An 11,950-nucleotide genomic window follows, 5' to 3' on the forward strand; every position below is an offset into this window, starting at 1 on the left:
TGTGCAAGGCTGTCCCCACAGCCACACAGGCAGGGCTCCAGGGCCCCGAGGTCAGAACCAGCCCAAAGGAGACCTTTTTCATTCGGCGTTTTAGGTAACAGATGGATTCGAAGGGCAAGGTACCATGAGGGAACAAAGCAGTGATGAGCCAAGGCAAGGGAGGTGGGGCAGGTGCGGGTGAGCCATAGGTAAGGCAGGTGGGCGCTGCTGCGTTCCCAGGAAAGCACACCTGACCTGCGAGCAGACACGGCAGACTGCAAGCCCAGGGGGTGTGGGAGGTGAGTGGGATGACTCCGGACATGTTAGAGAAAGCAGGGTGGGGGGCAGCTTTGCATACACATTTGCATGTGCTATAAATACATCCAGGAGTCCTGGTGGGTGGGGGGCGCCCCGCCCTACACGTCGGGCTGCAGTCGCAAGGTCAGCAGTTTGAAACCACCAGCTGCTCCTTGGGAGAAAGACTTTCAGCCTTGGAAGGAAACCCACAGCGCAGTCCTGCCCTGTGCCCTGGAAGCCTTTCCACCAAGTCAGCTCTCTAAGAGGAAGTGGGGCACGTGGAAGGAAGGCTTTCTTGGGGAGGTGGGCATGCTGTGTGTACCCTGCCGCCTAGGCACCAAGTGGGGGCACCGGTGACTTCTTATCAGTGCCTACTCCTGGCCACCTGGTGTGGGGGGTGGTGCAGGGTGACCGAGTCAGCAGACAGACCTGGGCTGGCTCTGCCCAGCTGGGCGACCTTGTCTGCCACTGCGCTCTCCAGACTGGGCAGGTCTGGGCCTCTCTGTCCCGTTTCAGAGCCCTGGTGGTGGAGCGGGTTCCCACAGGGTCGGCGGTTCAGTGCAGCCAGCTGCTCCCCAGGAGAAGCCGAGGCTGTCTGCTCTCATGAAGAGTTACAGCCTCAGAGACCCCAGGGCAGTCATCCTGGAGGTCACTGTGAGTGGCACCCACTCGTCCCCAGCGGGTTGGGTTTGGCTTTTGCCATTCCTTTTGGCTCTAACTGGGTGCTGAGTCAGGAGCTGCGTACCCCATGGGGGGGGCTGGCAGTGGATGGAGGTGGGGGTGGGAGGGGCTGGAGGGGAGGATCTGAAGCCCAGAGGGTCTCCCGTTAGCCCTCTCCATACTGGGCAGGAAGCGGGCCACACACACCTGTGCATGTGCACACACACACACACACACACACAAGCCCAGAGGGTCTCCCATTAGCCCTCTCCATACTGGGCAGGAAGCGGGACACACACACACACACACACACACACACAGCTGGCCCCCAGAACTTCAGAAGTCAGTGCTAAACACTTGGAGAGACCGAGCCCCCTCCCTACTGCCTTAGACACACTCCAGGAGACCCCAGGAGGGGACGTTTCCAGGCTGCTGTCTTTCAAGGAGCTGCTGTGGTCTGACCCCTGACCCTTCAGTGAGTAGCTGATTGCTTAACAGGGGCTCTACCAGGGTGCTGGTCCACCCTGCACTCTTCCTCTACACCTAAGTCTGCACCAGCCCCGGACCACCGCCTCCCCAGCAACAGCCTGCGTCCCCTGCAAACACAGATGCACTGGCCACCCGCCTTGCAGGCTGACCTGTGAGACGTTTCAGGGTGGCAGGGCAGGACTCGGTCCACCAGGAAGGGCTGTCCCGCCGTCTGCCCCTTTCTGCGCTGTGGTGTTGCCCCCGTATTCAGGTGGTTTGCGGCACCCAGCAGCAGGAGACTGTTACTGAGGGTATCTGAGTGTAACCCCAGCCTCCTGCTGCCCATGGCCAGCACCATCTGTCCATCCCACTCTCCCCCATGTGGGCAGTTACTCCTTCCACCTTTGTTGATGCCACTTGGCCCTCAGATGCCACTTGGAGGCCACTCCAGGGCTGGGACTGAGAGAGGTTCAAGCCTGCTGGAGCCAAACAGGGGCCCTGCTCACCACTGAGGGGGCCCAGGCTCTGCAAGGGCGCAGTGTCCCTGCAGAGAAAAGGCTCTGTTCTGCTGACCACGTGGGCTGCAGTGCCCCCGGCTTCCAGGGCCCCTCCCAGGTTCCCATCAGTGAAATGGGCACAAGTGCCCACAGACCCCTCCCCACTCAGGCCCCATGCTTCCGAGAAGGCCCCCTCCTCTGAGCTGAGCCTCCAGGTGTCTCCAGGTAGGGCAGCTTACCTGGTGGCAGGTGAGTGCCAGGGCGGCCCACACAAAGATGCCCGAGATGCCTCGGGCCAGCGGGGTGGTCAGGAAGAGCTTGGGGCCCCCCTGGGAGCTGTTTCCTATGGGGTCCATGTGTGGCCCAGCAGGCGTGGCCAGTGGGATACTGGGCTGTGGCCAGGTGGACGATGCCAGGGTGACAGCCGTGCCCAGGACGGAGGCGTTGCTCATCTGCAGAGGGCCAAGGTGCAGTCTGCAGCAGGAAGCAGCCAGGGAGAGGGGGAGGGGGGACCAGGGCGGAGGGAGAGGCAGAGATAGAAGGGGCAGGCACGCCTGGCAGATGGGTCCTCGGCCTGGTAGGGGGTGGAGTCTCTGCCTAGGTCCCTGTCCACAGACCCTGGACACCCCCTTCCATGGGCATTTGAGTCTGACCAATCCAGCCCCTCTGACTCCTAGGCAACCTTCACGGGGAGCAGGGGAGGGGCCCAGCCTACAGGGACCCCAACTCCACAGCCCAGCCCTGGGCGCCCCCTTCCCTTCCCAGGGCCTGTGGTCCCTGCCTTAGCTTTCCCTCATCTCCGGACGCTCCTCATGCCGCTTGTGGAGGCCCAGGGCTTTCGTCCATGACACCTCAGTGTGGAGTCTCTCTGCCAGCCTTGCTGTGAGCCGCCCAGCGCTGCGTGCACACCGCCCAGGGACCCAGAGGCAACTTTTGAGGGGCCAGATATGGTCCTCGTGCTCTGCCCGCCCCGCAGGGTCCGGGGAGTGGCCCGGATGGTCACGGCCCACAGCAGCAGACAGATAGAAGCCAGCCCACCCTCGTGTCTAGTCTACGCCTCCCCCATAGCTCCCTGGGAGTCTGGGTCTGCTGCCTGGCCAGCCCCGGGCCACCTGTCCTTGGCGCTCACTCACCACGTCCTGCTCCCAGACTCAGCCCAGTCCGGCCTCCTTCCTCCCTGTGCCATCCAGGGCTGCACCTACCTCCACGGGCAGGAAGCTCTCTGGTGAGGCCAGGCCTCCCGGGGAGGTTGACTGGGCATTCACTGGCCACGTGGCTCACCGCTGCTGCTCCCCACCTTCTGGGGGTGGGGCTCCTATCAGGCCTGAGGCGGGGCTTAGGCCACCCTACCTCCTGCAAAGCCCACCTGTGCTCCGTGGTATTGCTGGGCCAAGGGGAGGGCCCAGGAGAAGGCGGGGTCTCGGGAGCCAGGCCCCTCCCTTGTGAACACTCTATCCCTCCTGGCAGCCTGCTTGGAGGCAGCTGGCTCCCAGGAACCAGCTGGTCTTCAGGTGTTCTCACCTGGGCCAGACTCCCAGGCAGCTGCTGCCCGGGCCTCAGAGACAGGTGTGGGGACGAGGGCGGGGGACGGGGGGCTGGGGGTGGGATGGGGGGAGGCTTACTCAGTTCCTGGCCCCAAGCTGGGGGCCTGAGGGGGATCTGGAATGGTAGGTGGGGTCTCTTGGCCGTGAAGACAACACGTGGAAGTGGGCCGAGTGGGGAGGACGGTCAGATTGTGACTGCTCATTCATGGGCCTGGGTGCCTGCCCAGCACCCCTGCCGAGCTGGAGCTGGGGAGGAGGGGCGGGCAGGAGAGCAGGCAGCAGGGAGGGGCCACAGGAACTAATGTTGCAAAGCTGCGGTGGTGAGTTTGTGCTGGAAGCTCCCTCCCAGCCCAGCTTTTAAATCGACAGCTGAGCGGTTGCTTCTCTTGTGTGGAGGCCCCTTGTTACAGAGCAACCAGAGCTCAGGACCCGACAGAGGCATGAGAGCCCTGTTCTCGTTTTGGGCAAGGGCAGGTGCCTAGGCTGCAGGGATACTGCCCAGTGGGGTGGGAGATGGGCGGACAGGTGCTGAGCTTGACTGGGGTCTGGCCGTAGGGGCAGGGCCTCCATGCTGGGTTGACAAACTGTCTGTCAGACCTGGGACCCCAGGCCTCTGCAGACATCTCTGCCCCCAGAGCCCAGCCACAAGGGCAGTGTAGGCACAGACATCAAGGGCCAGCTCTGCCTGTGACAGACCTGTCCCCAAGCACTGACCCAGGGGTCTCCACCCAGGGGGTCTCGGCTGGAAGGCCTGCTCCCTAGTGACAGGTGGAAACCCCATTGTGGGGATGCTCCCCAGTGTGCCCAGCCTCCCTGCAGCTATGGCAAAGAGGACGCAGCCCACGGGCCCTTGTCCCCACGGCCATGTGGCCTCAGGGACACCAGCCTGCTGGAGCCAAGCCCTCCGGGCCCGCCCAGGTCCCTGGAGCCGGCACTCCTCTGAGGACGGCCTGTCCTTGGCTGGAAGCCCTGTCCCCACTCTCTCCAAAGCTGCCTCCTTCTCCCTCAGATCAGCTGGGCGTCACTTCCCTGGCCCCACTGCCCCATGGAAACGTTCCAGGAACTCCCTCACCAACCGGCCCCCCCCTTGACAGCCTCCATGCCCTCTGCACAGTGGGGGGAAGGGACACCTCAACAGGTGGGGCGGGGGGCCATGGTCCCCACCTTCTGAGGGGTCTTCTCCTTGTGCTGCGGGCCCTCCCACCCTGCTCAAGGTCCCGGGGCTAGCAGGGTGGCCCCAGCCTCACCCCCAGACCGGCACTGTTTGTGTCGTCATGGCAACCACCCCTTTCTCACCCCCGCTCCCGGCATCTCCCCCCAGCTGCCCTCTGAGATGGTCACTGAGGGGCCGGGGGTGCCCCAGTCCCCTCCCGCCCCTCACCCCACACACACCTACGGGCTCCTCTTCCGGCTTCAGCAGGGGCAGGGGCAGGGCCAGATGAAGACTGAGTGCCCCCAGCCTGGGCTGTACCCCCACCCCTATGGGTGACAGGCCTGTGCCTCTTCCAGGCAGCTGCTTCCTACCCTCCTCGGGGGCCCCGATATGGACACTGGCTAGGTGGGCAACCCTGTCCCCTGTACCAGGTCCCAGACCCCATGGAGAAGGGGGCTCTGGGGGGTGTCACTGGGCCCTAGCCCTGTGGCTCCCATATGTCTCTTGAGCAGGTCAGATGGGAAGGTATGGAGATGGGGGTCCCTGGTGTCCCAGGTCCTCCCCTGGGAGACCCCTGGGTGTGGCCCTGCCCGGCTGGCCCGGCCCTGACAGGGGAGCCAGTCAGGCACAATGGACAAAGGTCTAGCCCAAAGGACACAGGGCTTGGCCCCCGGGGACCCTGCCCGGCCAGGCGTGGCCTCTATCCTGGACCCTGCCACGACCCTTGCCAGCTCAGGGGAGGTGGCTGCCAGCTGGGCTGACCCCAGCAGACCAGCCCCACCCACCTGGACCAGGCTCTGACTCTTGTTGACTGTGGCCCAGGTGACGGCTGGCTCCTGGCAGGTCCCAGCAACCGGCAGGTGCCTCGGAGAACTCACTATGTGGGTGGGGAAAGCGGGAGCCAGCCCAGCAAGTTCCACCGATGCCCTCACCCCAGGTTGGCCCTGCCTATCTGCCCCTGAGCTGCCCAGCCTCACAGGCTCTGTCCAACCTGCAGCCGGACCCCCTCCTGCTCCGTGTCCCTGCAACAGGGAGAGTCTGGGAGGGCAGAAGGGAAAGGAACCCTGACACCCCCTTAGCCAGGTGCCAAAGACCCTTTACCTGTTGAGACCTTCACCTGCTGTGACCCTCACCTGCTGAGCCCCTCACCTGCCAGGATCCTCACCCATGGGGACCCTCACCTGCCAGACCCTTCACCAGCCTGCTGTGCAGTGGCCACTAATCTACCTGACGCCTCTATATGTGCATGGGAGTACCTCGTGGACCCAGTATGGGGGACAGACAGGAGCCATGGTCTGCTGGGGCCCTGCGTGGGGGGCAGGCCCTGAGTTAGGGGACAGTAGCTGGACTGTGGGGACAGGGCTGCAGGGCCCGGGTGACCAGAGCTAGCTGCCCATTCTGCATCCTCTGCCTCCCCCAGGGGCCTTTTCTCACTCCTCTGCCCACCCCCACTCCCACCAGGCTCAAGGTGGGTGGAGGGAACCACGCCCCCCACAGCATCATGCCCTAGACTCTGGACCCTGCTGTGATGCCAACCACCCTGAGCCCCTGGTTGGAGGGGGCTTTTCCAGAGCTTTCTTCCGCACCACCCTGGTGTGGATTCGCACTGTCAGTCCCATAGAAAGCTGTCCGGTGGGTGCTGTGCACCTCACCAGGGCACCAGAGCCCACCTTTGTGGGTGGTGGTGCAGAGATTGTCCTCAAGCCATGTCTGAGAAGTTAGGGAACCCCCTTTTGCTCCACCTACCCGGTGGGGTCTGGGGAGCGGCCCAGATGGGCACTGCCCACAGCAGCAGATGGAGGGAAGACAGCTCATCCCCACATCTGGCCTCTGCCCACATCCACAGGCTCCCTGGGAACCTGGCTCTGTCCCCTGCCTGGCCAGTCCCAGGACATCAGTCCTTGGGGCCCTCAGCTTGGTCCAGCCTCCTCCCCTAGCACCAGCAGCCCGACCAGAGGGGTGGTGCTGCCCACCGGTGGCCACGCTGGAGAGGACATGCGCTGGCCAGCATGGAGTCAGAGCTGGGTGGGTAGCAGGCAGGGCTCTGGGCCACAGAGCCAAGCTGGACTTTGGCTCTGGTCACTCACTGAGCCCATGACCTTGAGCCTGTTTCCCGGGATCCTGTTCTTGTCATTGGGTGGCGGGAGCTCCTGCCACATCAGAGCCAATCTGTCTCCCATTCCTCTTCCCCAAGGTGGTCACTGTGGGGAGCAGGCCCAGGGCTCAGGGTCCTGCAGACCCCCGGCTGATGCAGCTCGCAGCTCCGTCTATGCCTGCCCGGCCCCATCTTCCTCCTGTGGCCCCCTCCCCACTTCCCAATCCTGCCCATCTACACCCCACATCTGATGGTTTCTAGAAACCTCTGTCACCACAGTGGTTGGAGGGGACTGTCTGCACAGGACCTGCGGGTACCAGCCCCCATCAGCTCTGGGAGTGTGCTGTGGGAGGGGCTGGCCAGGGGTGCCGCTTTGGACAGGGTTCTCCCCATACTGGAGACCCTGTCCTGAGGTCTGACAGGCAGAGAAGCGTGTTTGTCAGAGGGTCATATGTGAGGAACCCCACCCTGCGTCCTCATCTGGACAGGGCACCCCTGGGTGAGTACGCAGACACACACAGGAATACCACCTCACTCCCACCCCCACCTCTCACCTCTCCTGCCCCCCCCCCTCCCGCACTGAGGCCTAGGCTGGGGGTGGGGGGAATCATTCTGGTTCCCCTGCTGGCCGGGGAGGGTGGTGGTGTGTCCCTGCCGCACTGTCACCGCAGCACCCTGGGCTCCAGTGAAGCCCTGGCCTCTCCCCTGAGAACCCTCCTCCCCACCTGGCCATACCTGCCTTACCTGCCGGGGCTGCCAGGCCAGCTGGGTGCCTCACCTGCCTGGCCACACCCTGCCGTCTCCCCACCCTGGGTCTGGGGCAGACAATAGTGGTCACATACCCATCTGTTTCTTCAGGGGAGAGCAGTATCTCAGGGATCCCTGGAACCAGAGGAGGGTCTTGTGCTGCCCAGTGGGAGCATCTGGCTCTGCTGGCCCTCTCACCGGCCTGGGGAGCACTCATAGTGGCCAGCTAGCTCCCCAGGTTGCCACAGGAGGGGAGCACCCACCCTCCCTGGTCCCTCTGTCCACTCCTCTCCACTGACCCTCTCAGCCCAAGTCAACAAACCTTCCCCACCGTCAACAGGATACCCCAAGACTGAGGGACCCAGTGACACCAGACACAGACCAGGAGAGGCTGAGGCACAGGCATCTGGCGGAGGTGGCAACTCACTGATGCCTGTCTGCCTGGGCCTGGGCCTCTCCAGCTGTGGGAGGACCACCATCCCCACCGGGTGGGGGCGGGGTGTGTGTGTGTGAGAAGGGGGAGTAGGGAAAGGCGTGGGAGGCAGGGGTGACGTGGAAGGAGTCGTGCACGGGCACGTGGTAGGTGGCTGGCCGAGGGTCCCTACTTGGGGGCTGGGGTTTCTAGGGTCCTCGCAGGCTTGTCTCTCCACCCCTTTCCGCCCAGTGGTTTGGTTCCCGTCTCTCCCTGTCTCCCTCCTCCTCCTCTCATCTGGGTCAGAGACGCCCCTCTTTGGAGAAATCACTTCCCACTGACCTCCGCCATCAAAAGTGACAGGCACCCGTTGGGCTGGACAGGGGCTGGGGTCCAGGAATGGCGCCATTGATTGGCTGGATCCTGATTTCCCATGGCCCCGCCTTCTTCCCTCTGCCCCTCCCCCTTCTCTCTCCCCCTCCCTCCCCTCCTTCAGGGCTCCGCCCTCTTCCCCCCAGACACGCCCTCTTCTCACTCCCCCTCCCTCTCTCAGTCCCACTCTCCAAAGAGAAGCGAACGCGCTGCCCTAGAGTGGACTCTGACTCGCCACCGTGGGGGCGCAGTTCAGCCCCCACGAGCCACGTGTGTTCCGCAGAACGTTTTGGGCACCAAGATTGCAATCTGACCACAGCGTCCTCAGCGCGGAGCCTGACCGGCCTCCCAGCTCTCTGGAACCGGGGGCACAACCACCTGCCCGCCAGCCAGTCTACAGTCCCGTGGCCGATGGACGCTGCCTCCGGCCAGCCTGAGAGTGGTTTAGAGAGGCCCAGTGACACCGGCCGCGCAGCCCGGGCGTCCACACAGCTTGTTGAGGTCCGGTCACAGCTCTATGGAGGGTTTTATGGAGTGAGGTCACTGTGTGACTGGACGAAGGGACCAGTGGCACGTGTCCCCCGTGCCATCTCCATGCCCTCTGGCGGTGGGACAGGCACTACTGGGGCAAAGGCTGGCGGTGGGACCCTGGGGAACCAGGGCTTGGGGAGGCCCCCTGAGTGGGCTGAGGATGCTCCTGCCCTTGGCTTCTGCAGCCCTGGCCGCCCTCCTGGTGGGGCCCGCTTTCTCCTGGTCTGGGTCTTTAAACTCTACGGAAGAGTTCCAATCTCAGAAACCCACAAAACCTGCCCTATAGGGTTGCTCTGAGTTGGAATCACTCAATGATGGCAGTGAGCTTGGTTTTGGAGAACTCGTGTTCCAGGGTGCCTTACTGGCACTGTTGAGTAAGTGCTGGGCTGCTAATTGCAAGGTTGGCCGTTCAAACCCACCAGTCCCTCTGTGGGAGGAAGTCGAAGCTCTCGTCATCTGTAGGGAGTTACAGCCTTGGAAATTGGGTATGGGGTCGCTGACTCAGAACTGAGTGGCAGCCTAACCAGGAACCCAGGGGGCATCCTGGATTACATAGAGGCTGCTAACCACAGGGTAGGCAGTTCAACTCCATCAGTCACTGCAAGGGCAAAAGGTGAGGCCGTCTGCTCCCGTTAAGATTCACAGCCTTGGAAACCACTCTGCCCACAGGCCGCCTGAATCAACTTGATGGCAGAGGGTGTGTTACAATTTGAAGTCTCCTTGCAGGTGAGGATGGTAAGCCTTCGTCTCATGTACTTGGACATATGCTCAGGAGAGACAGGTCTCTGGAGGACTTCATGCTGGGTGAAGTAGAGGGGCAGTGAAGGCCCTCAACAGGCTGGATGGACACAGCTCAAACCTAAGAGGTGTTGAGGATGGCCCAGGACCAGCCCGTTGTGTATACCAGGAAGCTTCACAAGTGCTGGACAAATCCCACAATATCTCCACGCCTTTTGAAGCCCCTTTGCAGGGTCGCTCCAGTCCTGGTGGCAGCGTGGGTTGTGCATTGGGCTGCTAGCGGCAAGGTCAGCGGTTTGGAACTCCCAGCTGCTCCCTGGAGAAGGTGGAGTGGTCTGCTTCCAGTTACAGCCTCGGAAACCACAGGAGCCATTCTGCCCGGTCTTGCCGGGGGTGGGAGGCTCACAAAACAGTCGCCCACTGTCCTGCTGGGGTGTGTGTGAATCCTTGTCTGTCTTGTCCTGCCTGGGAGTGGGGGGGAGGTGGGGGATGCCTCTTGTGGCCGAGAGGTATGAGGGATTGAATCCCACTGTGGACTGGGCCCCCACAGCACTGTTAAGAAAGACGACATATACTTTGGAAGATACATTTATTTTTGATAAAAAAGTTTCCTCCCATGACTGGCACTGTAGGTCATACCTGACCAGTCCTTTCATTCTCTTATGTGACAACTTGGACCCTGGTGAGAACATGTAGAGCGGAGCCCCTCCCCAGGGAATGCAGAGCGGAGCTGCCGAGAATGCTGGTTGGGCCCACGGGCATCTTCCGAGGCGGTCCCTGCTCTGACTGCAGAGGGAGGGGTCTTCACGTGTCCAGGGGCCTGGGCCTGATCTGGGTCCTGTCAGGCAGTGGTGGCCCCTCACCACACCTGGCACATCCGGATGACCTCCCGCAGGGCCTTCATGCCCTCCATGCTCCGGTCCTTTACAGCCAAAGCCAGGAGGACGGCGCGGTTCCCGGCTTCTTGAGACACGAACGTCACCAGGTTCTTGGCAAAGACATGGACGAGAGGCTAAATGTGGATGAGAGGGAAGGGAGGAAACCTCTCAGAGGCCAGGAGCGGCGTGGTCCCTGACCCCGACCGCTATGGAGTCACTCAGTGACAATTGCAAGGCTGCCGTGACTCGGATCTCCAGGAGACACTGGACACACAGCAGTCACGAACCACCCACCCTGAGGCTTCAAGGAAAACCCACCCCGCCTTGGACAGGACTCAGCCAGAGATGCCTGCAGAAGGGGCTTGGGCTCACTGGCGACCTTTCCACAATGCAGCATCCACAGCCACTCATTTGGGATGCATGTCCCTGCCAGCCCCATGAGCCTGGCTGTACAGGAGTAGGACCTGGGCTTGGCAGCCAGGGACACTATCACACCTGGTCCCCCCTCACTTCATGATTTCCTTGAACTGGCAGGCATGGAAAGCCCCCTCCTCCCCCCTGCCCTATTACCTCATCCTGCCCAAGAAGCACTCTGGTGGTAAGCATGGGCTTGCTGATGTCACTGGCCACCTCACTGGGCTCCAGGGACACCAGGGTCCCCATCTTCCCAAACTGAGTCACCACCACCAGGATGTGGCTGCTGAAGGCGGTGCACACCACCTGGGTGGGGACCCCACGCAGCACCTCACTCTGCTGTTTGGAGACCACCAGAGGCTGGCCGTCCATGGTGCTGGGCACCTTCTGTGGCGGCTGGAAAGAAATGACAACAGGAGGAGGCGTGAGTGAGTCACCAGGACCCAAGGTGCCCAGGGCTCGGCCTCATAGCCATGGCTCACCGGGCACAGGGCCACACAGACTGGATGGGGAGCCGCTGGGGGAGCCCTTGCTAATGCACAGATTGCTCCTGCTCTCTCCAGAGCAGACCACCCACCACCTGGCGGGGGCACTGCCCACTCCTCTCAGAAGCACATCAGAAGAAAGGTCCGGTGATCTTCCACAAGTTCATCACTGAGACCCTCAGGGAGCCCAGTTCTATGTGGATACACACACAGACACACATAGGAGGGCTGGGTGATCTTCCAAGAACTCATCACTCATCATTGAGACCCTCAGGGAGCCCAGTTCTATGCGGGGACACACATGAAAGGGCTTAAAAAAGTTCACCGACAAAAAGAATGAAACGATTGTGGAATCTTCCCACAAACTTGTTGAATCTCTGCCATACATAATCTTACATTCCCTGGGTAGTGCAGACAATCGATGCATCTGGCTTAAGACCAGTGATATGAATCTACACCAGGGGCCTCAGAAGACCTGGCGTCCAAGGTCTGGAGCAGCAGCGACCCCTTCAGCCTGGTGGGCGCAGTTCTGCTCTGACCCGCGTGGGAGCGCCGGCGGTCGCGTGTGCCCTCCGCGAAGGCTGCTCTTGGTTTTTCAGTCGCGGAATGGAGCTTTCTGGATCAGACTTCTGTGCTCAGGCAGCCTGCAGTCCCAAGCCCCGCGGGTTCGGAGGCAGGCA

At 62.3% G+C, this 11,950-nt stretch overlaps 2 protein-coding genes across 4 annotated transcripts in view; both read right to left on the reverse strand.

Annotated features, from left to right (window-relative positions):
- The window catches only part of TMEM184A (transmembrane protein 184A), a 6,344-nt gene extending 3,262 nt beyond the window's left edge, over nt 1–3,082 (reverse strand). The window contains exons 1-2 of the mRNA XM_045284354.1: nt 3,035–3,082; nt 2,141–2,375 (exon numbers count right to left, since the gene is read on the reverse strand). Of these exons, the coding sequence (XP_045140289.1) occupies nt 2,141–2,353 (213 nt within the window). The 5' untranslated portion in view covers nt 2,354–2,375; nt 3,035–3,082. The remainder of the gene's footprint in view (nt 1–2,140; nt 2,376–3,034) is intronic.
- A 6,983-nt stretch (nt 3,083–10,065) lies between these two features.
- PSMG3 (proteasome assembly chaperone 3) overlaps nt 10,066–11,950 on the reverse strand; it is a 2,397-nt gene continuing 512 nt past the window's right edge. Inside the window, exons 1-3 of one of the 3 annotated variants that reach the window (XM_045285904.1) lie at nt 11,746–11,944; nt 10,942–11,181; nt 10,066–10,505 (exon numbers count right to left, since the gene is read on the reverse strand). In XM_045285904.1, the coding sequence (XP_045141839.1) occupies nt 10,353–10,505; nt 10,942–11,157 (369 nt within the window). In that variant the 5' untranslated portion in view covers nt 11,158–11,181; nt 11,746–11,944 and the 3' untranslated portion in view covers nt 10,066–10,352. Of the gene's footprint in view, nt 10,506–10,941; nt 11,182–11,267; nt 11,464–11,745; nt 11,945–11,950 lie in introns of those variants that run through there. The other 2 variants (XM_004705541.2, XM_045285905.1) reach the window with 2 other exon arrangements.

Source organism: Echinops telfairi, unplaced genomic scaffold (genome assembly GCF_000313985.2).
Source record: "Echinops telfairi isolate 266 unplaced genomic scaffold, ASM31398v2 ScPeMD7_5;HRSCAF=22, whole genome shotgun sequence".
NCBI lineage: Eukaryota > Metazoa > Chordata > Mammalia > Afrosoricida > Tenrecidae > Echinops > Echinops telfairi.